Source organism: Somniosus microcephalus, chromosome 9, assembly GCF_052327205.1.
Source record: "Somniosus microcephalus isolate GS21.2 chromosome 9, FLI_Smic_1.0, whole genome shotgun sequence".
NCBI classification, from domain to species: domain Eukaryota; kingdom Metazoa; phylum Chordata; class Chondrichthyes; order Squaliformes; family Somniosidae; genus Somniosus; species Somniosus microcephalus.
This window is the reverse complement of record NC_140995.1, coordinates 149,418,041-149,440,214: the sequence shown is the minus strand read 5'-3', so window position 1 is coordinate 149,440,214 and position 22,174 is coordinate 149,418,041. Positions and strand designations below refer to the sequence as shown.

General features: G+C 43.5%; 1 protein-coding gene across 1 annotated transcript; it reads right to left on the bottom strand.

The window, feature by feature from the left end:
* Positions 1-11,047: 11,047 nt before the first annotated feature.
* On the bottom strand, positions 11,048-21,419 carry LOC147112756 (uncharacterized). Its single transcript, XM_085998217.1, has 4 exons — positions 21,288-21,419; positions 18,253-18,312; positions 17,443-17,537; positions 11,048-12,916 (listed from the first exon to the last, which is right to left on the bottom strand). Exons 1-4 carry the CDS (start codon positions 21,394-21,396, stop codon positions 11,048-11,050), a joined length of 2,133 nt encoding a protein of 710 aa, XP_085854343.1. The 5' UTR covers positions 21,397-21,419.
* Positions 21,420-22,174: the final 755 nt, after the last annotated feature.

Sequence of the window (22,174 nt, the reverse complement as noted above, 5' to 3'; positions counted from 1 at the left end):
CACGAGAACTATTACAGCTAAAGTGCCCTGGCAATTTAAAAATACAAAATGTTTTTTTAAAGTTTGCTCACTATGTTTTTAACTTTTTACAGATGCCACCTATTTTTAAACCAAGTTGTTTGAGTTGGTGGTTAGAACATAGGAAAGTTAGGAACAAGAAAAGCACATTTGGCCTAAAATGCACACCCCTTTTAGTTAATCTTGGCCCCATCTCCCTGCCTTCTATCCTTCCTTTCATCCTCTCTTTCTCCAGAACATATTCAGTTGTCGATTGAACCCAATTATAGTGTTTGCTTCAAGTACTTTCCCTAGTAATGTACCCCAAATGCCAATTACCCTTATGTGAAATAGTTCTGCCTTAATTCTCTATTTTCTCCACATTTTTAAACTACATTGTGAGTCTTTTTAACCTTTTCTCAGTGTGAATATTTGTCCTGTTTCACTTCACTCTCCATCCTTCATTTTGAAAATGGCTTTAGGCCTTCTGAAACATTCTTCATAATTGTAAAAACTGAGGGTTGATTTTCCTCTGGCCCCACTGGGTGATTTACAGTCGCAGCATACTGGAGGTGTGCCAGGCCTGTGTGGGGAAAAGTCCCTCAACTATTCCTGGCTCAGGCCAGTTGCCTCCTGGTTCAAACTCAGGTAGTGTACTGGTGGCAGAGATTGGATGCAATGTTCCCCAGGTGCCTTGAAGAGAAAGTCTGGTATCATCCTGGTTAAGCATATGGAAATATTTTAAGGGCAATAATGTCCTTCGTGTGGTGACCAGTACTGTACACAATACTTCAGAGAGGGTGTAACCAGTGCTTTACCTGGTGGCAACATCATCTGTTTTGATTTGTATTCTAGCCGTTTGTCAATGCAAACCAGTACCTGGTTTGCCATTTTACCATATTTCTGGTACATTATTTGTATTCCCTTACAGCTTGAAAATTCACCATACATGATTACTCTATTTCCTGTTTTTAAACCAATATTTCATTGATCACTGATTCCATGATACTTTACCATGGCCTTTAATTTCTGATACAAAATGTTGCCCAAATCTATTTTAAAAATCCAAGTATATTAGATCTGCTGCATTCTCCTTGTCCACCTGGTAATCTTAATAATCATACTGGGCAACCTGATGTTTTCAGCTATGTGGCTTGATCTGTTTTTAGTAATTATCTTTGTCACTTTCTAATGTACAGCAATTTCTCCTGGATCTAGAAAGTTTACAAATATTTGTTAATGTACATCTCCACTTCCTTAAAAAATTTTTGCTTTGAGGGACTTGGGGCTAGAAATTGGGTACCTTAGCGCCTGGTTTTGCCCCGCCTGCAAAATTGACCTGTGCCTCCCGGGCGATGACAGCGACCAATTCAGGGGACAGGAATGGAGTGGCAGGAGGCTCACGGGACGCTAAGTAAAGGGGAGGTGGCGGGCGGGGAACAATAAAATCGGCTGACTTGCTTGTTGCGGCCTGTTGCGTCTTTGAACGCGGGGTCCTTGCTGCGATCTGGCAGCCCAGCACTCCTCTTGTGTGCCGGACTGCTGGCACGGCACCCCGCTCCCCGGTGGTCCAGGTGGGGCCCCGCAGAGTTGTGTTTAATGAGGGGAGGAGCTCTTCCATGCGGCAGCGCTACGTGGCCCAGTGCGCAGCGCTGCAGAACGCACCACCCCAATATTCGGGGTTAGCGCTCTAAGAAGGAAGTGGAGCACTTGATTTAGCGCTCCACCTCTCTCTTGGGCGCTAAAACTGAATTTTGCGGTCGCCGGTGCGAATGTTAGCACTCCAAAATGGTCGATACCGAATTTTTCCCCCTTGGTGTGTTATGAGCCTAAAATCCATAGTTGGAGTTGAATCGTTCTATTCTGTTACATAGGGACAGGAGTAGGCCATTGAGCCGCTCGAGCCTGTTCCGCCATTCAATGAGATCATGCCTGATGTGCGACCTAACTCAGTATATCTGCCTTTGGCCCATATCCCTTAATACCTTTGGTTAACAGAAAGCTATCAATCTCCGATTTAAAATTAACAATTGATCTAGCATCAATTGCTGTTTGCGGAAAGGAGTTCCAAACTTCTACCACCCTTTGAGTGTAGAAGTGTTGCCTAATTTCACTCCTGAAAGGTCTGGCTCTAATTTTTAGACTATGCCGCCTCGTCCTAGTATCTCCAACCAGCGGAAATAGTTTCTCTCTATCTACCCTATCAGTTCCCCTTAATATCTTGAAAACTTCGATCAGATCACCCCTTAACCTTCTAAATTCTAAGGAATACAACCGTAATTTGTGCACTCTCTCCTCGTAACTTAACCCTTGAAGTCCAGGTATCATTCTGGTAAACCTACGCTGTACTCCCTCCAAGGCCCTTATACCCTTCCTAAGGTGCGGTGCCCAGAACTGCTCACAGTACTCCAGGTTTGGTCTAACCAGCGCTTTGTATAACTGCAGCATAACTTCTACCCCCTTGTATTCTCATCCTCTAGATATAAAGGCCAGCATTCCGTTAGCCTTTTTGATTATTTCCTGTACCTGTTCATGACATTTTAATAATGTATGTTCCTAGAATCCCAAGTCTTTTTGGATCTCCATTGTTTTTAGCTTTTCACCATTTAGAAAGTACCCTGTTTTATCCTTTTTAGGTCCAAAGTGGATGACCTCACATTTGCCTACATTGCAATCCATTTGCCACAGTTTTGCCCATTCACTTAATCCATCACTCTCCCTTTGTAATTTTATGCTTTCATCTACACTGACTGCAATGCTGCCTATCTTTGTGTCATCGGCAAATTTGGATATGTGGCTTTCTATGCCATCATCTAAGTCGTTAATAAATATTGTGAATAGTTGAGGCCCCAACACAGATCCCTGCGGGACATCGCTAGTCACATCCTGCCAATTTGAGTGCCTACCCATTATCCCTACTACCTGTCTCTTGCCGCTCAGCCAATTTCCTAACCAGGTCAATAATTTGCCCTATATTCTGTGGCTTCTACCTTACAGTCTCTTATGTGGGACTTTATCAAATACCTTCCGGAAGTCCATATAAATAACATCCATAGACACACCCCTGTCCACTACTTTAGTCACCTCCTCAAAAAATTCAATCAGGTTTGTCAGGTATGTCCTACCTTTCACAAATCCATGCTGACTCTCAGATCAACTGAAAATTTTCGAGGTGTTCAGTCACCCTATCCTTAATTATAGACTCTAGCAATTTCCTGACAACAGATGTTAGGCTAGCTGGTCTATAATTTCCTGGTTTCCCTCTCTCGCCATTCTTAAATATCAGAGCGACATGCGCAATGTTCCAATCTAAAGGAATCTTGAATCGAGAGAACTTTGGAAGATTATAGATAGGGCAACTGCAATGTGCTCACCTACTTCCTTTAAAACCCTGGGCTGGAAACCATCTGGTCCTGGGGATTTGTTACTCTTTAGTGAGATTATTTTCTTCGTTACTGTTGTGTATGTACCTTTAAGGGAATAACTGGTCTCACACTGCAGTACCGGCAGTGACCACCCCTGTATAAAAGGCCCTAGCAGGCTTCTGTAATTTCAGTTTCCAGGTTGTCTCCATTCAGTAAAGACTTGTTATAGTCCACTCCTGCAGTCCGTGTCTCAATTATACACGGACATAATACTGGCGACGAGTAAGAAACAAACTTACCTGCAACTCGGCAGCACCTCAGACGACGTTATTGAAGGTCGGAGCCAGAAGAAAGAAAAAAAAAATAATCCAAAGAAACTCGAGAAACGGGTGTCGACCGTAGGCAACCGCCCTCCAAATCATCGAGTTGAAAAGTTGCAGGAGAGACTGTCGAGAGCCAGGCTTTGTTCTCCAGTCTGTGGTTTCCCAGCTAATCGGGCTGGTGGCAGGTAGTGCACTGATCCTTCCTGGGCTGCGGCGGGCTAGAGCTCGATCGGGTGGCTCTGCAACGGGGCCGGGCAGCGAGTCGAGAAGCAAAGAGAGTGAGAGAGGGTGGAGCACACAGGGCGCGGCCGGTGCTTCGAAGCCGGGCAGCGTTCGGATCTAAGAAGAGGGAGGGAAGTGTCCCAGAGGGTCCGCTCCACGACGGGAACGGTTCTTCAATTAACGGAGCAAATATTGAAGCGCGATAGAAAGATAAAAATACCGCGGAGCGCGGCGTTGGCGGCAGCGGCGGGAACGCACGGGAGGCGCCATCTTAACTCTGCGGGGAAGAAGGAAAAGCACGGGAGGCACCATTTTGATCCATCGGGGACGAAGGCAAAGCGCGGGAGGCGCCATCTTAGATTTTCAAGATGCCAAAGACTGGCGATATCACTGCCTTCGATAATGCAATAGAAGACTGGACCACGTATGTGGAAAGAGTCGAGGTATATTGCGAGGCAAACAAAATAGCCAATGAGAAAAAGGCATCGGTATTGCTAAATTTAATGGGCGCAAGAACGTACGGCCTATTGCGGGACCTGATTACTCCAGTCAAACCGAAGGCGAAGGGTTTTAACGAAATTGTTGCTATCCTACAGGAACACCTAAATCCTACACCGCTGCTGATAGCAGAAAGATTTAAATTCCACAGGAGAAATCAGCATAAAAATGAGAGCAATGCTGATTACCTTACGGAACTACGCAAGCTATCAAAGCACTGCCAGTTCGGAGCAGGACTGGCCGATACCTTACGGGACAAATTTGTCTGTGGACTCCTGAGTGAAGGAACCCAGAAGAGGTTACTCTCAGAGAAAGAGCTGACGCTAGATAAGGCTTTCAGCGTGGCAGTATCGTACGAAGCAGCAGCAAGGGGAGCTGCGGAAATACAACAAAAGCCACAGGAATACGGCACCCACAAAATGACACGGGGATTTGCAAAATGTTATCGTTGCGGCAGAACAACCCATGACCAGAAGGACTGCTGGTCCAAGGACAAAATATGCAGGCAATGCGGAAAGATGGGACACATTGCACGAGTTTGCAGGTCTGGGAAGAAGACCAACGACAACAAAAAGGCTACTAAGGAAACCGTACAGGAAAGTACAAAAGATGACGGACAGTAGTTCCGAAGACCAGATGAACGATAGTGAATCCGGGAACAAGAGACTAAGCTGTCTCAAACTTCACAACGTAATCGCAAAAGAGGATCACCGAACCATTTGGGTCACCCTCACGATAGCAGGGTCCCAAGTCAAAATGAAATTGGATACAGGATCAGCTCTAACCGTCATGAATCGACGAGACTACGAGCGGCTATTCTCACACATACCCTTGAGAGAGACATCCATTGTCTTGAGGACGTATACGGGGCAAAAAGTATACCCCAGAGGAAAAATAACGGTGCCTGTAGAATACAACGGCAAGAAGATACAGAAATTGTATCTCTACATTCTGCAAGATGGTGGACCACTGTTATTGGGACGTGAATGGATCAGAAAGATACGTTTAGACTGGCACTCCATTCAGGCACTGACGGTGGCTGGTAAAAAGGATGACAACATCACTCCTGGACGATTGTCAACAATCTTAGCTGACGCCAAAGAGGTATTTCAACAAGAACTGGGCACTCTTAAAGGCGTAACCGCCTCGATAAAAATAGAGGAGAATGCAATTCCCAAGTTTTTCAAAGCAAGACCGGTACCATATGCAGAGCTGGAGAATCTGGAGAATGCAGGCGTGTTATCTAAGGTAGACTGGAGCGAGTGGGCGACACCCATCGTTCCTGTCATGAAGAAAACATTAAACAATAAGTCTGAGCAGCCAAGGAAGGTTCGCATCTGTGGGAACTTCAAGGTGACGGTGAACCCAGTCCTTCACACAGTACAATATCCTCTTCCAAGGATAGAAGATATCTTTGCCTCACTATCTGGAGGGAAGCGTTTTACAAAAATTGACCTAGCACAAGCATATTTGCAGATGGAGGTTGAAAAATCCTCTAGGAAGTATCTCACGATAAACACTCACAAAGGTCTTTACCAGTATAATCGACTGGTATTCGGAGTAGCATCAGCTCCGGCGATATGGCAAAGAGCGATGGAACAAGTCCTGCAAGGGATTCCAGGGACTCAGTGTTACTTAGACGACATCCTAGTGACAGGTGAAGATGACAGTGAACACCTTGCCAACCTAGAGCAGGTGCTCACTAGACTACGTGAACATGGGCTACAAGCCAATCGCCCCAAGTGTGAGTTTTTTAAGAAACAGATATCGTATTGTGGCCACGTGATTGATGAAGAGGGGTTGCATAAGTCCCCTGACAAAATTGAAGCGGTAGTTAAGGCTCCAGCGCCTGAAAATGTGTCGCAACTGAGGTCATTCCTCGGATTGGTGAATTACTACCATAAGTTTTTGCCGAATTTGTCCACAATTCTGCATCCACTGAACGCCCTACTACGAACGGGAGTGGCATGGAAATGGAGCGATGAATGTAAGCGGGCCTTTCAGAAGAGTAAGGACCTAATCACTTCAAGAGAAGTATTGGCTCACTACAACCCATCACTACCGATAAGACTGGCGTGTGATGCGTCTCCCTACGGCATTGGGGCGGTACTGTCACATAAATTCCTTGATGGTTCAGAGAGGCCGATAGCTTTTGCGTCACGCTCGTTAACTTCAGCCGAGTGTAACTATGCCCAGATTGACAGAGAGGCCCTCCGCCTGGTGTGGGGGGTGAAGAAGTTCAATCACTACCTGCATGGTCAGAAATTTACTCTACTAACTGATCATCAACCTCTCGTCTCCATTTTCAACCCTCAGAAGGGTGTACCGATAATGACGGCACAACGGCTACAGAGGTGGTCCCTTTTCCTAGGGGCACACCAATATGACATCAAGTACAAAGGAACTAAACAGCATGGGAATGCTGATGGATTGTCGTGCCTACCGTTGCCGACAGTGGAAGAAGAACTGGCAGTGGATCCAGTGGAGTTATTCCACTCGACTATAGTCGAATGTCTCCTTGTGACGAATGCAAACATAGAAAAGGAAACACGAAATGACCCGACACTCTCCTGGGTCTATGATTTAACGGTGAAGGGATGGCCAGCACATGGCGAACCACTGCTGCCAGCATTCTCGCCGAGAAGAGAACAGCTGTCAGTGTGCAGAGGAACCTTGATGTGTGGATCCAGAGTAGTAATTCCACCCAAATTGAAGGATAGAGTGCTCATTGAGCTTCATGAGGGTCATCTGGGAAGGGTAAAAATGAAGAACTTAGCCAGAGCGTTTGTGTGGTGGCCGGGAATCGATAGAGAAATCGAAGAGATGACCAAGAGCTGTACAGGATGCCAGAAGGTCCAAAACGCCCCACCACAAGCCCCTCTACATCCATGGGAGTGGCCCTCATCTGCATGGCAAAGGGTGCACATTGATTTTGCTGGTCCCTTTATGGACTCGATGTTTTTAATTACGGTGGATGCACATTCAAAGTGGCCAGAGGTAATAAAAATGTCCTCAACCACCACAGAAAAAACTATCACAGTCTTACGAACCATATTCGCCAGGAATGGGCTGCCTGAACAGATTTGCTCTGACAATGGACCACAGTTTGTGTCTGAAGAGTTCCGGAGGTTCTTAAAGAACAATGGTGTTAAGCATTACACATCCGCCCCATATCATCCAGCCACTAATGGATTGGCCGAGAGGTTCAAACATTCAAGAAGGCTATCAAGGCAATGTGTAATGAAGATATACCCCTACAACACAAGGTGGATAACTTCTTGTTTGCCTACCGGAATGCGACACATGCGGTTACCAACCAAACTCCAGCCATGATGTTCTTCAATCGAAGACTACGATGCCGCTTGGATTTGGTTAAGCCAAATGTCAGAAGAGATGTGGAGAACAGGCAGTTTCAGAATATGAATAAAAGGCCGACCAGGAGTTTTAAAATAGGTCAACCAGTTTTGGCCCAGGACTACCGCACAGAGAAATGGCAGCCAGGAACGATCTGTACACGGCAAGGACCTCTAATGTATACCGTGGACGTTAGAGAGAGCATTGTAAGACGCCATGATGACCAGATTCTAGAGTCACTGGAAAACGTCAACTCCACACCACGATCTGATACACCTGGCGATGAAACCGAAGTACCAATTGCATCTACCGCAGAATCGGTGATATTGGAAGCAGACGAACCAAACAACGACATTGATCCCGACACAACCTTGCCAGAAGAACCTGATATCCCAAAGAGGCGTTATCCAGACAGAATCAGGAAGCCTCCTCAAAGACTGAACTTATAATTGCTTAACTTCAACCAATGTATCTAGCAACCGTAATTGTAATTGGTTATTATTTATTTGTTAAATGAATGTTATGTACTGTTTATCTAAAAGGGGAGGAATTGTTGTGTATGTCCCTTTAAGGGAATAACTAGTCTCAGACTGCAGTACCGGCAGTGACCACCCATGTATAAAAGGCCCTAGCAGGCTTCTGTAGTTTCAGTGTCCAGGTTGTCTCCATTCAGTAAAGACTTGTTATAATCCACTCATGCAGTCCGTGTCTCAATTATACACGGACATAACAGTTACTGTTATTTTACTTAGGTTAATTTTATTGAGTCCCTCTCCCTGATACAATATTAGTTTCCTTGGGATTTCTGGCATGCTATCCTCTTCCTCTACTGTAAATACTGATGCAAAGTAATTATTCAACATGTCCGCCAGTTTTTAAGGGGCCAATATTGCTCCTGACTACCCTCTTTTTCCTAATATAATTGTAAAAATTATTTGTGTTGATTTTGATATCCCTTGCAAGTTTCTTTTCATACTCCCTTTTTGTAGCTCTTAATATCTGTTTTGTGACCCTTTGCTGTTCTTTGTATCTTTCCCATTCGCCAGGATCTGTGCTATTTTTTTGCATTTTTGTATGCTTTTTCTTTTAGTTTTATGCTGTCTCTTACCTCTTTAGTTGTCCATGGCTGTTTTTTTTGCTGGTAGAGCTCTTGCCCCTCAGGGGTATAAACTGGTTCTGTATCACATTAAATTCTTTTTGAACATCTCCCACTGATCTTCTGTCATTTTACCCATTAATAGATTTGCCCAGTTTACTGTGGACAGGCTCTGTCTCATCCCATTGAAGTCAGACTTACCCAAATCTGGAATCTTAGTAGCTGTTTTGCATTTCTCCCTTTCAAACGCTACGTTGAACTCGATCATGTTATGATTGCTGTTGGAGGGCAATCATTTCTAAAGTTGGGAAGGATAATGATTTTGTATTCCAGTATCTTAGTACAGAAATGGTTAAGTGGTAATGTAATAATATAACAAGAAAGAATTGGCTTTTTTAATTGAGGACGTGTATTTTTTTTCCAATTTTCCCCATCTCTCCTGAGGAAGTTAAATCCTGCTGGGGTCACACACTGACATCTGCCCAACTGGCCATTCCACATGAGCCTGGACAGTGAGTAATTGGCAGTCTATTTGTCCCCGGGGCATTACTGCTGAACACAATTATGTCCATATTTGAAGTCTACTATCCAACTCTAGTATAGTTCCACTTTGTGAACATAGTTCCATCAAACGTAGGTCCTGAAATTCCATCGGGGTTCCACTGGACTGCCACAGCGTGACAACGGGAAACAGGTAGAACCTCTGTAGAATTTCAGGAACATAATCTTAATTGTAATTAAAATATGTTGAGTTTAACATGAATAGAAGTCTTGTCGGTAGGCTCATAATTTACCAATTTTATTGCAAAAGAAAATTTGGATATTTGTGTTGGATAAATAAACCCGTTTGATTTTAGTTCCAAAAATTTATTTGACAGCACATATTAAAAGTTTCTTTAAGCAGTAGTAATACAATATGATTTGATAAATCCAGTTTGTTACAGTTCATACAGTTCAGTTTATGTAAAAGTTGCCCGTTATAGCAGTATTTGTAACTTTAAACTTGATTGGTGCAAGCTTTCCATTCCCATGTTTCTATCCCCTTCTCCTGAAAGTGCTGACTCATTCGAGATACAGTTCCATGGATGCCAGCAGCCCTCTGATACATCAACCAAGTGGTAATTCTTCATCTGTGCTTCCAGAGAGTATCATTTGGCTATTTGACTGTGTTGACACCACAGCTAAGCCTACTCCTGTTGCCAGGCGATATGCCCACATTCCAGCAGTGTGCACTAGAATACTGATTAGATTAGGAAGCCTGGTGCATTTAAATCCCCCCCCACCACCCTACCGCTTCGTAGCCTAGAAACTCTGAGATCAACAGTGATGTCTTCATTGCCACGCTGGCTGGTAGATAACTCTGCACGGACCAGAGATCAAACCTCGGACATTCCTGGTCTGTATGGTTCAACAACATACAAACAAAAAGAACATTTCTATACATTGAAAAAAAGTTACTCATTAGAAAAATTATTTACATTTCCTTTTGAATAAATACATTTAAAATATTTTAACCTGAAAAAATGTTATTGATGATAAACTGAATAAGTAAAATTTATGAACTCTGAAATGGTGTACATTATGATGAAATGGAGAAAATAGTGGTGCTAGACTAAAATCTAGAAACAAACAAAAAATAGAATGACTAATTTCAAGCACAGCATTGAAAATGAGGAAGCTTGCAGACTCTTTTTCGGTAGGAAACAATGGAGAGGGTTAAAGACTGATTCCATATTACCAAAATATATTTCTTGCTTTGACATATTTTCTACAAAGATGCTGATACAGAGAACATAGCACTGTCGCACAGATTGAAGAGCTATTTGGTAATTGACAATGGATAGCACAAGTTTCTTCCTCATGAAGTTAATAAGCTACAGAAATACATACTTCTGGTACAGTATATGTCATCACACCAGTGTATTGCTGTATAAGCCATATTTATATGGTAAACCTAGATGATTCAGGGACATATGCTTAGTATAGGAAGACAAACATTAGTTGCACAGATATACTTGTGTATTAAAATGATACTGTGGCGACTGATCAACTTGACTATTGCTTTAGGTAATCGTGCTTTTTAGTTGCAATTGATTCCTTAATGAAGTTGCATTGTTTATCAAGTAAGATACATCCTCAGCAAACTTGGTCAGATTTATAACTCGGAGTTGCTTTTCTTCAATGGGTGTAAATCATGAGGGGCTAATTAAAAACCCTGAAAAGGATGACTGTTTCTCATCAGCTGAATATAAACCATTAGCTTCCTCTGAAGGTAGCAGTACATAGACTTGGTCATTTTCACGTAGGTGTACTATTGCACTTCCTGAGGCTTGATCAACGTATCCCTTTGTATAATCATCATATGTTTGCAGTATGGATTTTCCATTTTTATATAATGCAACCCAGACATTTGCCCCCTTGATTTGTATATGATAACTAAATTGGTAAAGGCCTGATACTTCACATGTAAAAATACCCGATGATGGATTATAGTTATTATTTGAATTGGTCAGTAGTATGTCAAATATTATTGGCTGTCCTGTTGGTGGATATGGCCTAGAAAGAATGGCTGTAAAAGCTGGAATAGGACTCAACAATCCAGGTGGTGGTAGTACAGATTTTTCTGGCTGTACAAACATTTCACCAGGTAAACCTGGTGGACCAGGAAGACCTGGTGGGCCTGGAGCACCTTCTGTTCCAGTTCGTCCAGGTGCACCTGGTAGCCCCTTTGTTATTTGTCTGCTAACGATACCTGGAGGACCTGGTTGTCCTGGATTTCCTGGGGCACCATTACTTCCTGGAAGGCCTTGATTTCCTGGCAGCCCAGGCAAACCTTTATGACCAGGTGTTCCAGCAGGCCCCCTCAATCCTACTGCACCTGGAAAACCTAATGGACCTTGAAGACCAGGAGCACCAGGACTTCCTGGTTTACCAGGTGAACCAGGAAGTCCAATATGACCTTTTTGGCCAGCTGGTCCAATTAGTCCTGGTAGGCCCGGTGCACCTGATTTTCCTGGAAATCCTGATATTCCTGGAGCACCACCTGGCCCTGGCTCACCCTTTGATCCTGGATACCCCGGTATACCCTTGTGCCCGGGTACACCGTTTACTCCTAGTGCACCAGGGATCCCTTGTAAACCTCTTGAGCCTTGTGATCCGGGCACACCAGCTGATCCCATCAATCCAGGAGCTCCTGGTTTGCCAATTGGTCCAATATCTCCTTTCTTTCCAGGATATCCAGTGTAACCTACAGGACCAGACTCTCCTTTGGATCCTGGTATACCTGGTTTTCCAATACCTGGCAATCCTGGTGCCCCTGGCAAACCTTGTATACCAATGTGACCTTTAAACCCAGGGGACCCTGGTAATCCTGGTACACCAGCTGGTCCAGACTTTCCAAATCCAGTTGCTCCAACTGGTCCTGGTGGTCCTTTATGGCCTGGTGCACCTGTAAAACCAGATGGGCCTGGTGGTCCCATTGCACCTTTTTTACCTGGTTCACCAGGACGACCAGGGGCCCCTGATGCACTTAATCCTGCTGGTCCAGAGATTCCTGGTGGGCCTGGTAGTCCTGGATGTCCTTTTTCACCAGGAATTCCTGGAATTCCAATTCCTTTTTCCCCCTTCTGCCCGATAAGGCCAGGATAACCTGGGTGTCCTTTTGCTCCAGGTAATCCTGGTGCTCCTGTAGAACCTGCTGGCCCTTGTGGACCTCCTTTACCAACAACAGACAATCCAGCTGGTCCAGGATTTCCTGGAGGTCCTGGACTACCTCTTTGCCCGTGTAGCCCTTGAATTCCTGTATCACCTTTTGGTCCAGGATATCCTATTCTACCTGACGGTCCTGGTGCTCCTGGAATGCCTGGAGTCCCCTTTAAAGATAGACCTTGTGCTCCTGGTTGTCCTGGATTGCCAGGAGGTCCTGGAAGCCCAACAGCTGCTTTTCCTGGATATCCTGCTTGGCCTGGTGGTCCAGGTGGGCCAGGTAGTCCTGGATCTCCTCTTACTGTGAAAGCAGAAAGATTTACCTTAGATTGTAGTAGTATGTTAAATAAAGCGTGCTTAAGTCAAATTGATTATTATTCTCTCCTTAATACACTGAAATATGAAAATTATTAAGACAAGCCCTATTTTATATTTATACAAATAAGACAGTTTTGGCCATTGTAAGGAAATTAACAACACTTCCCTTACACTGGCTTGAGAAGTGAAAAATGAGACGCTAATATCACCATATTAAATAGGGTAAAAATGAGGGGCAGGAGTTTCCGCTCTGTTGCGCTGCTTTTTCAGCGCAATTCGCCCAAAATCGGTCAAACTAGCCTTAAAGATCGAGGAATTTCAAGCGCAAATTATGCTCAACGCATATCGAATTTCCGCAATCTTTTGCACTAATTTTTTAAGCTTAATCAGGTTAGGCTTCCATTGAAGCTTATCATGAACAATGTGGCATTTAAAAATCTCTTAATCAACATTTAAATAGATGAATGGTTAAAGGATATATCGTACTCTGAAGTTGCGAAAACTATACTTGAATCCTGTAAAGTGTATTTGTAAAAGAGCAGAAGTTGAGGTTTTTTTTGTATTTACATCTTAATAAATTGATATTTGTAGAATCATTTGTCAATGTGACAGTAACTACGTTTGTAGATGGTGATAGTTCTTGCCCTTAGCAATTATACTTTTATAATGCATATTCTCATTCACATGTAACAAGATTACAGACATTAGCACTTTCTATTGGACATACAGCACATATGAATCATAATATTATTAGTCACATGTGGGAGAATCAAAAATATTGGCCATAAATTCTGGTGGAGAACATCAGTTTTGAGAGTTTTGATTCCTCAGTAATGTTCCATTTAATTAAAGGATCCAGCTGATTGTGTTGCATTGACTCTGACTTAGGGAAAGTATAGAATTAGAGGTATAATAGCAGTTACCATTTCGGTTTAACATGGCCATATTGTATAACAAAGAAGAATGTTGAATTTAAGAATTATTAATCTATTTTTGTGGAACTTCCTTTGTAATTTCTCCTTTAAAACTCACAAGTCAGATCGGAAGTGAGACAGTGTGGGAAGAATACCCGTCTGTCCCACTGCACTGATACACCATGTGGTTCCAGGGTGAGCATCATTGCATAATGGAAGCAAGCTTCCAGTGAGAGAAATGCCTGTGATTTGGAGCTTGGAGCCTGCAGCAGCTTCAGGGTAATGCTTTGTGGTTTGGAAGGCAGCACCATTGTTTGGAAACATGTCTACTGGCACTTCATGAGGACATAGAACACCCTGTTTCTTCAATTGGTACTTAGGAATGTTGATAGATGAAGTGAGACATTGGAGGACTCTATTCAGGACAGTTTGTTGTAGGTCCCATAGGCAAGCTGCCCAACAAGAGTAGCAGGAACTGCCAACCAATGTGAGTGCCATAACAGCATACCACATACCTGGAGGTAATGTAGGAACGAGTTTAGTGACTTTACAAGGTCAGCCAAAGGAAAAGAACACACTTCCATCCCATTATTTCAGTGCACTAAGCACCTGTGACAATTGCAATTACTTCCTCCTCACACAGTCTTAAATTACATTTAATCTGTGCTGTGGATGTCCATTACGTACAGGGTGCATTTTTCTCCTGGAGGTTTTCCTTCACCTGCATCCTTGAATGTATTCAGACCAAAGCAATCCTCCCATCTAAGGTAACTGCATAACTTTATTCAATTTATTTTAATTTGTTCTTGAGATATGGACGACACGAGCAAGGCTGCATTTATTGCCCATCGCTAGAAAGTGGTGGTGGGTCACCTTTTTGAACTAGTGCAGCTCTTGTGTTTCCATGGTGTTAGGTTGGTAATTCCAGGAGATTGACCTAGTAACAATGAAGGAACAATGATGCATGTTCAAGTCAGTATGGCGTGTGACTTGGAGGGGAGGATGGAGATGATGGTGTTCCCACAACATTGCAGCTCTTGTTCTTGTTATTCTTGATGGTCACAGGGACAGAGATGTTGTTGAAGATCGTACATTCTGCGGCCATAGTGCACCAGTAATGGATACTGCAGTGACGGGCACCAATCACGTGAACAGGCCTGCCATGAATGGTGTTGAACTTCTTGAGTATTCCATCACACTCCTGGCTTGCGCCTTGAGAGACTTTGAGGGACCAGGCAGCAAGCCACTCATTACAAAGAGTACCCTGCCTCTGCCCTGCTCTTGTAGCCATGGTGTTGATATGGCTGATCCAGTTAAACTTCTGGTTAGTGGTAACTCCAAGACTTTGATCGCGAGAGACGGCGATAGTGGTGTCGTTGAAGGTCAGGGGGACATTATTGGGCTTTCCTTGTTGGAGATAGTCTGTGTCTGGCACTTAAGTGACATGAATGTTACCTGCTACTGTCAGCCCAAGTTTGCATGTTATCCAGGTCCTGCTGTTGGCTGGCATGGGCTGCTTCATTATCGGAGGAGATGTGAAGGAGCTGAACACAGTGGAATTGTCAGCAAACAGCTGCACTCCTGACTATAGCAGACAGAAGGTCATTGATGAAGTAGCTGAAGATGGTTGGGCTAAGGATGCTGTCCTGAGGAACTCCTGCAGCGATGTCCTGGCGCTGTGATGATTGGCATCTGACGACCACAAACACCTTGTGTCGTATAAGACTCCAGCACTGGAGGATTTTCTCATTAACCCCATTTACCTCAGTTTTTTTTTAGGGTACTTTGGTGCCATACTTGGTCAAATGCTGCCTTGATGCCAGGTGCAGGTACTCTCACATCTCCTCTAATGTTCCCTGTAATTTTTGGGGGGGGCCACGCAGCCCCTTTAATGGCTGCACGACCCACTCAAAATTCCATGCATGCGCGTTTTTTTTCCAACTCAAAAGCTGTCTCACCGGCTGCACGGGACCCCTGGAGCACTGCGTGGCCGCGCAGCTTAAAAAGAACATTGGTCTCCTCTGACACTCAGCTCTTGTATCCATATCTGGATCAAGTCTGTGATGAGGTCTGGAGCTGAGCAGTTCTGTCAGAACCCACACTGAGCATCGGTGAGCAGATTACTGGTGAGTCAGCTAACCATAAGTACATAGCCTTGCAGGATGTTTGTTCAACACTGCAATACACCATGGAGTGTGTGGTTTCACCAATGCCAGAGGCTCGAAGGCCAGTCTGCGATTCTTTCAAGTGTTTAAACTTCCCCCCTCTTTGAATCCAGAGGTGACAAAAGCATTTAGAAGCGTTTCAGTAACAGTAGAGGTGAGGTAAGGTGCAGGGGAAGGTGATGTTGCAGAGGTGGAAGTAAGCGGTCTTGATGATGGATATGGTGTGGGGTTGAAACTTCGTTCTGGGTCAAACAGGATGCCAAGATTATAAAACTGTCTGGTTCTGCCTGAGAGTCTGGCCAGCGAGGGCAGTGGAATCTGTGGCAACAGAGAGGAGTTTATAGCCGTGGCTGAATATGATGCCTTCAGTAGTTCCAGTGTTCAGTTAGTGGAGATTTTGACTTTTCCACAACTTGATGTCAGACAAGCAGTCTTAACAGCATAGTGATAATGATGTGGTTCAGACAAGTGGTGGATAGGTAGATATGTTTGTTGTCAGCATACACATGGAAGCTGATGATACCGCATTCCTGTGGATAATGTCACTGAGGCGCATGTAAATGGAGAAGGGAATGGAGCCAGGGTGACATCTTTGGAGGAATCCAGAGGGTATTCTGGTGGCAGAAGAGAAGCTACTGAAAATCTGCTGGCTACATTTGGGACAGGTAGAAATGGAACAGTGCTAGGACAATCCCATGGAGTTGGAAACAGAGGAGAGGCAATGGAGGAGGACGGCATGCTAGACCACGTTAAACATCATGGAGAAGTTGTGGAGGACAAGGAAGAATAATGCACTGCAGTCGCGATGGATGCCATTTGTGATTTTGGCCAGGGCAGATTTCATTTTCAGCTGGTATCTTGGAATATTGCAGAGGTGTCATAAACCATGGTTCCAGAGGATGGCTTTGGTGGCCAGGAGCCACCTTGATATTTGTCTGTGTAGGTCAACTATTGGTGGTACCTTGGAGTGCCTTAAAATTAAGACATTATGACAGCTGTCTGTGAAACAAAAATTGACTTTCATCAGACTTTCACAAGGTTGCTGAACATTGAGAAGCACAATCCTTTCTGATTCATGTAGATAATGGAGCATGTAAGGCCACATGGGTTCAATCCATAACCCTTGGGCCTTCTGGAACCCTGTAATTTGGTAAAATTGCACAGCCCTATGATACTGCTGCTGGTTGTCTAAAATTGTCCCTTGAATAAACACGGCATCTGCCACATGCTTTAAACATCTGTGTACTGAGGATTGACTTGCACTTGATGTTGCCAGTGGCACCTTTGAATGATTTGGAGATGACATGTTTGTGGATGAGTTTGGCTGCAGGTCACTCTTGCAGCATTTGACATAACTCAGCCTCAGCCTTCTTTACGAATGGCAGCTTGCGTAAGCATTGCTTCTAACAGTTTTAGGTGGATGCATCTCAATCTGTAAATGTGGGTTTAAGGGTAGGTGCAAGACCGCCTCTGGTCCAGTCCAACTTTCTTTGGATCCTTTTGTTGGTTGTCCTCTTCTTCCTTCAAAAAGCACAGATATAGGGGGATTCCCAAGAGGAAATATCTTGGTACTGTAGCAGCTGTTCAGAAAAAAAATGGATTTGCCACAAACACCTAAGTGACAGCCAAAAAACAGTTTAAATAATTAACAAATTGTGGAAGAAATCTTCTTGCAGCATTCGTTATATGAGCTTTCATACATATTCAGTCCTTAACAACCCTGGATGCTCATTTTACATGGGTGGGTAGACAAGTCGGTGTTTGGCCATTGGCCCAAACATCATCAGTGAGAATGATGATTAAAAACCTCTACCTACTCATAGTGCAAATTACAAAGTGCAAAGAACATCTTAAAACTACGTACAGCCTCTTGAATGTCATTATTTCAGTCCAGTTTCCAATCCATAAATCCACGAGAAATTTTGTGGCTATCTAAATGATGACGTAAGTACAGCATTAACATTAAAATACAGCATGTGTGCCCATCAAATTCCCCACTGGAATTGCGTGCGATGTGCTTAATGGGCAGAGATCTGGTGTTACACTAATTTTTCTAATCAATTATCTCTGATTCATGCCTGAAAGTTGGTGATGGAAAAAACTTGGAACGAGCATTTATTTCTATTTCTTTGTCAAATTTTATGCCAAATAGGACTAATAATTAACTCACATTACAACCTCTCTGATAGCCAATGTTATTACATGGAGGATAGCTCAACAATATTTCTACAGCTACGGAAGTGGTTAAAAGGAAAGGTTTATATCAATCTCTCTATACACACTGCTGTTTCTTACCTGTGATACCCTTCCCATTGTCTTCAAGACTCTGGTAGGGATTCCCTTTTAATTCATAACCTGTTTTGGTAAAACAAATTCTAAGTTACATGAAAAATAGCACAACAAAATAAAATATCTGTGTGAATAAAGAACAAAAATGTAATATTTGCTACTACATTGGAATTTTTTTTAATAGATTGCATGCATTTCAACATATTAATGTTGTATTTGCGTTTTACACGGACATATTCAAATTAACATAAAACAAATTATTTTTTAGAAATATACAGGAACAGATAAATTAATGAGTTTTATTTATTTTGCACTCAATGATTTTAACATTATTTGGATTTTGGAACCATGATACTGTACATTTTGCTTTTTGGTCTGATTTTTTATAAACAAAATGATCTTTCCCAAATCTGGGACTTAACATTATCTGGTCAACACTCCAGACAAGCTCGAATCTCACAGATGCTTGTCCGTGCTGTTCTTGAAATGCTTTCCAGGAAATGTGCAAGGGCAGTTCTGTGTGACTTATTAGAGGGTAAACATCTGGGGACTGAAAAATTGAGTTGGGGGAAAGGGTACATCCCAAGTTGTGACATGTAAGCAATCTTCTGCTGCCGGGTCACCACCTACTATTTTGGCTAAAAATTGAGACTGGGATATGCACTGAATAAACTGAATATCATTTTGTTTAATGTCAGCATCATAGAATCAGTTCTAGAAAAATTGACTTTGCTGTGTATGTCGCTCTGGGTCTATGTCTAGACATCTTAAGTATATGATGTGTGTGATGACTTTTCCCTTCCTTGTTGCTGAGACCAAATGTATCATTCTGCTGCTGTCCTGACTGAGACCAGCGAATTCAGCACAGACCTGCGACCTGCTTGGGTCAGCTACTCCCTGGGTAATCTCGCTGAGCCATTGAGCAACCATTTTTGTGGGATTTCAGTTATCCCCATGTGGTCTGAAACAAAACTAATAACAAAGAATGTGATGCCATGAGCCATGGATTTCTCTTTGCATAATCATATTTGGTAATTTTCCTAGTTCAAATGAAATATAGCAAGTCTTTTGTTCAGGGAAAGTCTTCACTTTCTGTAAGAAAGACCCAAAAAGACTGGAAGTCTAAACAAGCCCTCATAACTTTGTTGGTGTGAGACTAGGGCCATTTTAACTCTTGGGCCTCATTAAGATTGGAAGGACAGGCTGCCCTGCCAATCACCTGCATAATTGGGCAGTCCGCCCACATGATGAGTTTCCTGACCATACAGAAAGCGAGGTTGCATTCCCTACTTTCTTTTTCTTCTAGGGCCTTTTCAACACAAGATGTTTCTGCACAAGAACAGACCTCGGAGGAGGACAATCCTTCTGAGGATGCACATGTCAGGTGCTGCACTCCTCCCAGGCACCAGATCAGACACTGGCACTTCTCATAAGCTAGATAGTGAGATAAAAGGATCTGCATGTGGTGGAACACCCAGCACCAGTGGTCAGAAATAGCCCAGGAGAGACCTCCTCAGAGGCCGAGGCTCTCTCCCAGCTCTACTGAGGAGGACAGAGATGAGGACTTTGAGGGCCCAGTCATGAGAAGAAAACTGCTGGCAAACAACAGCTGTATAAAGTATCAGAAGGCAGGCCAAGGAGTTTTACAACCATGGCTGAATGTGGTGGAGTCCACATTCAGCCTCTGCGATGTCATCTTGCATGGCATCAACACTCTGTAGGCTAGCATGGTCACCTCCAGAGAAGCTGCAGCTGGGCCTTCACAGCGGGAGGAGTCCATGCGAGTACACTTTGCAGCTTTGGTGAAAGCTCACATGGCTGCCATGCAGTCTCTGCACTCTACATTGGAGAGATTGGTGGATTGAATGGATAGGGGCTTTGAAGGGATTGGTCACCTTCTCAATCTGCTCTCCCGCAGATTAAAAAAAAATTAGTTCCTGGGATGTGGGTGTCACTGGCAAGGCCAGCATTTATTGCCCATCCCTAACTGCCCTTGAGAAGGTGGTGGTGAGCCGCCGCCTTGAACTGCTGCAGTCTGTGTGGTGAAGGTACTCCCACAGTGCTGTTAGGGAGGGAGTTCCAGGATTTTGACCCAGCGATGATGAAGGAACGGCGATATATTTCCAATCAGGAAGGTGTGTAACTTGGATGGGAATGTGGAGGTGATGGTGTCCCCATACGCCTGCTGCCCTTTTCCTTCTAGGTGGTAGAAGTCGCGGGTTTGGGAGGTGCTGTTGAAGAATGAAAGTGATGAGCCCCATCACCAAGGGAGTGGCAGGGGTGCGATGGGGGCAGTAGTTGCTGACCTCTCTCAGGTTGTCAGCACATCTGCACATTCGCCCTCCCTCTCTCTCAACCAATATTCGCCATAATGCCAGCAAGTCAATTGGCCCAGACTGACCTGGCAGCAGCTGACTTGCAGCAGCTTGTGATCGGGCTTTCACAGGCTTGAGCACCCAGAAGTCACAGCCACGAGCATCTCAAAGATCCCACGTGAGGAGCAGCAGCCTTTTGTCACCTCTGGTCAGGCCAGTAGGGAAGCACCTCGTAGAATTAGGAAACCTTCTTTAAAGAAAAGCATTATGGGTTGATCACACAGCTGAGAAATGAATGGAAGGAATATATTATGTTTGGCATTTATCACAGGGACTATACCACAAAAGAAGTACTTAATTGAGAGTAAAGCGCTTTGGGACAGCCTGAGATCATGAAAGGCACAAGTCTTTGATCCTTTGATGGGAGACCAGGGGATGCTTTTCCTGAGAATGGGAAAATTAGTAGTTGAATGAACTAACATTGCATTTGTGTACACCCTGCCAGCTGTTTTATTGCAGCGTGGGCAGAGCTCAGATCCATTATCACTAATTTGGGACAGCTATAAAATTAAAAATAAAAGACAAATATTACCCAGACTAAGGGTAAACCAGTAACTTCAGCCTACACTGTGCTACAGAGCGCAGTTGCCTAGCTTTGTTCATCGTGTAATTAGTACAAGCCACAGCAATCTCAAATAATTGTTTCCAAATGAGATGAAAACTTACCCTGGCTTTTTGTATTATAGGGTGATTGGTTGTATCCTTTATATCCTATTCCATACACCAGGGTAACAGACATGAACACCAGAAGTGCACCAATTTCCTTTGAAATCATATTTGCAGATATAATCTGTAGAAGTATTAATAGAAGTTAATTTATAATCATTAACAGAAGAAATGATGTAGACTGCCTGACAAATATTCAACAGAATAATAAAATTCAGTGTCAAATTGAATGTTTGAGACTAGTAATACATTGAAAACTGTGCCCTCTTTTAGACAACCTATGAGATGGTGATCTTCAAAATAATTGACAAGTCTTGTGTAGGCCACATTTAAGACGTATCACTAGACAGTTCCACGGATCATGTCTTTCTCACTGTCCATGTTTCAGACTATGATGTTAAACAAACACAAACACGCAGAGAACTGCAGAAGGAGAATGATAGAAATGTAGTAAGCCAATGGAGACAAAACTAGTGGAAATCTGGCACCTGGCTTTCTTGCCCCTTTGCATGCTAACATGATTAGAAATTGAAGAAGAACATACCAGCATATTTTGCCTCCTGAACCGTATTAAAGTTTAGCATCCCCAATAGATTATCCTCTGAAATCGTGGAACATCTGATGCAGAAGTGCTTTCCAAAGGATGAATGCTGGTATTTATATATGAGAGACTCCTACATACACAGCTGTACATTTTAAAACTCCTCCCTTTAAGTGGAAGTAATAACTATGCTATTTTCTTTTAACTTTTAAAAGTGTGTCAGGTTGGTGGTTTTGTTGTGGCTAGTTGTCTCCTTTAAGATTGGTGTCCAACATGACCATGCAGACAGTTTTCAAAACCAAATGTGCGATAAATGTTCTAAAGTAAATTCAGATCATATTTAGGA

What these genes read in the sequence shown, in the direction of transcription:
- LOC147112756 (XM_085998217.1), bottom strand. Translation starts at nt 21,396, where the DNA reads ATGATTTCAAAGGAAATTGGTGCACTTCTGGTGTTCATGTCTGTTACC. An exon ending in CTATAATACAAAAAGCCAGG is followed by an intron (nt 18,313 to 21,287) that starts GTAAGTTTTCAT and finishes TTACCAAAACAG; the next exon opens with GTTATGAATTAAAAGGGAAT. An exon ending in CAATGGGAAGGGTATCACAG is followed by an intron (nt 17,538 to 18,252) that starts GTAAGAAACAGC and finishes TTTTCTGAACAG; the next exon opens with CTGCTACAGTACCAAGATAT.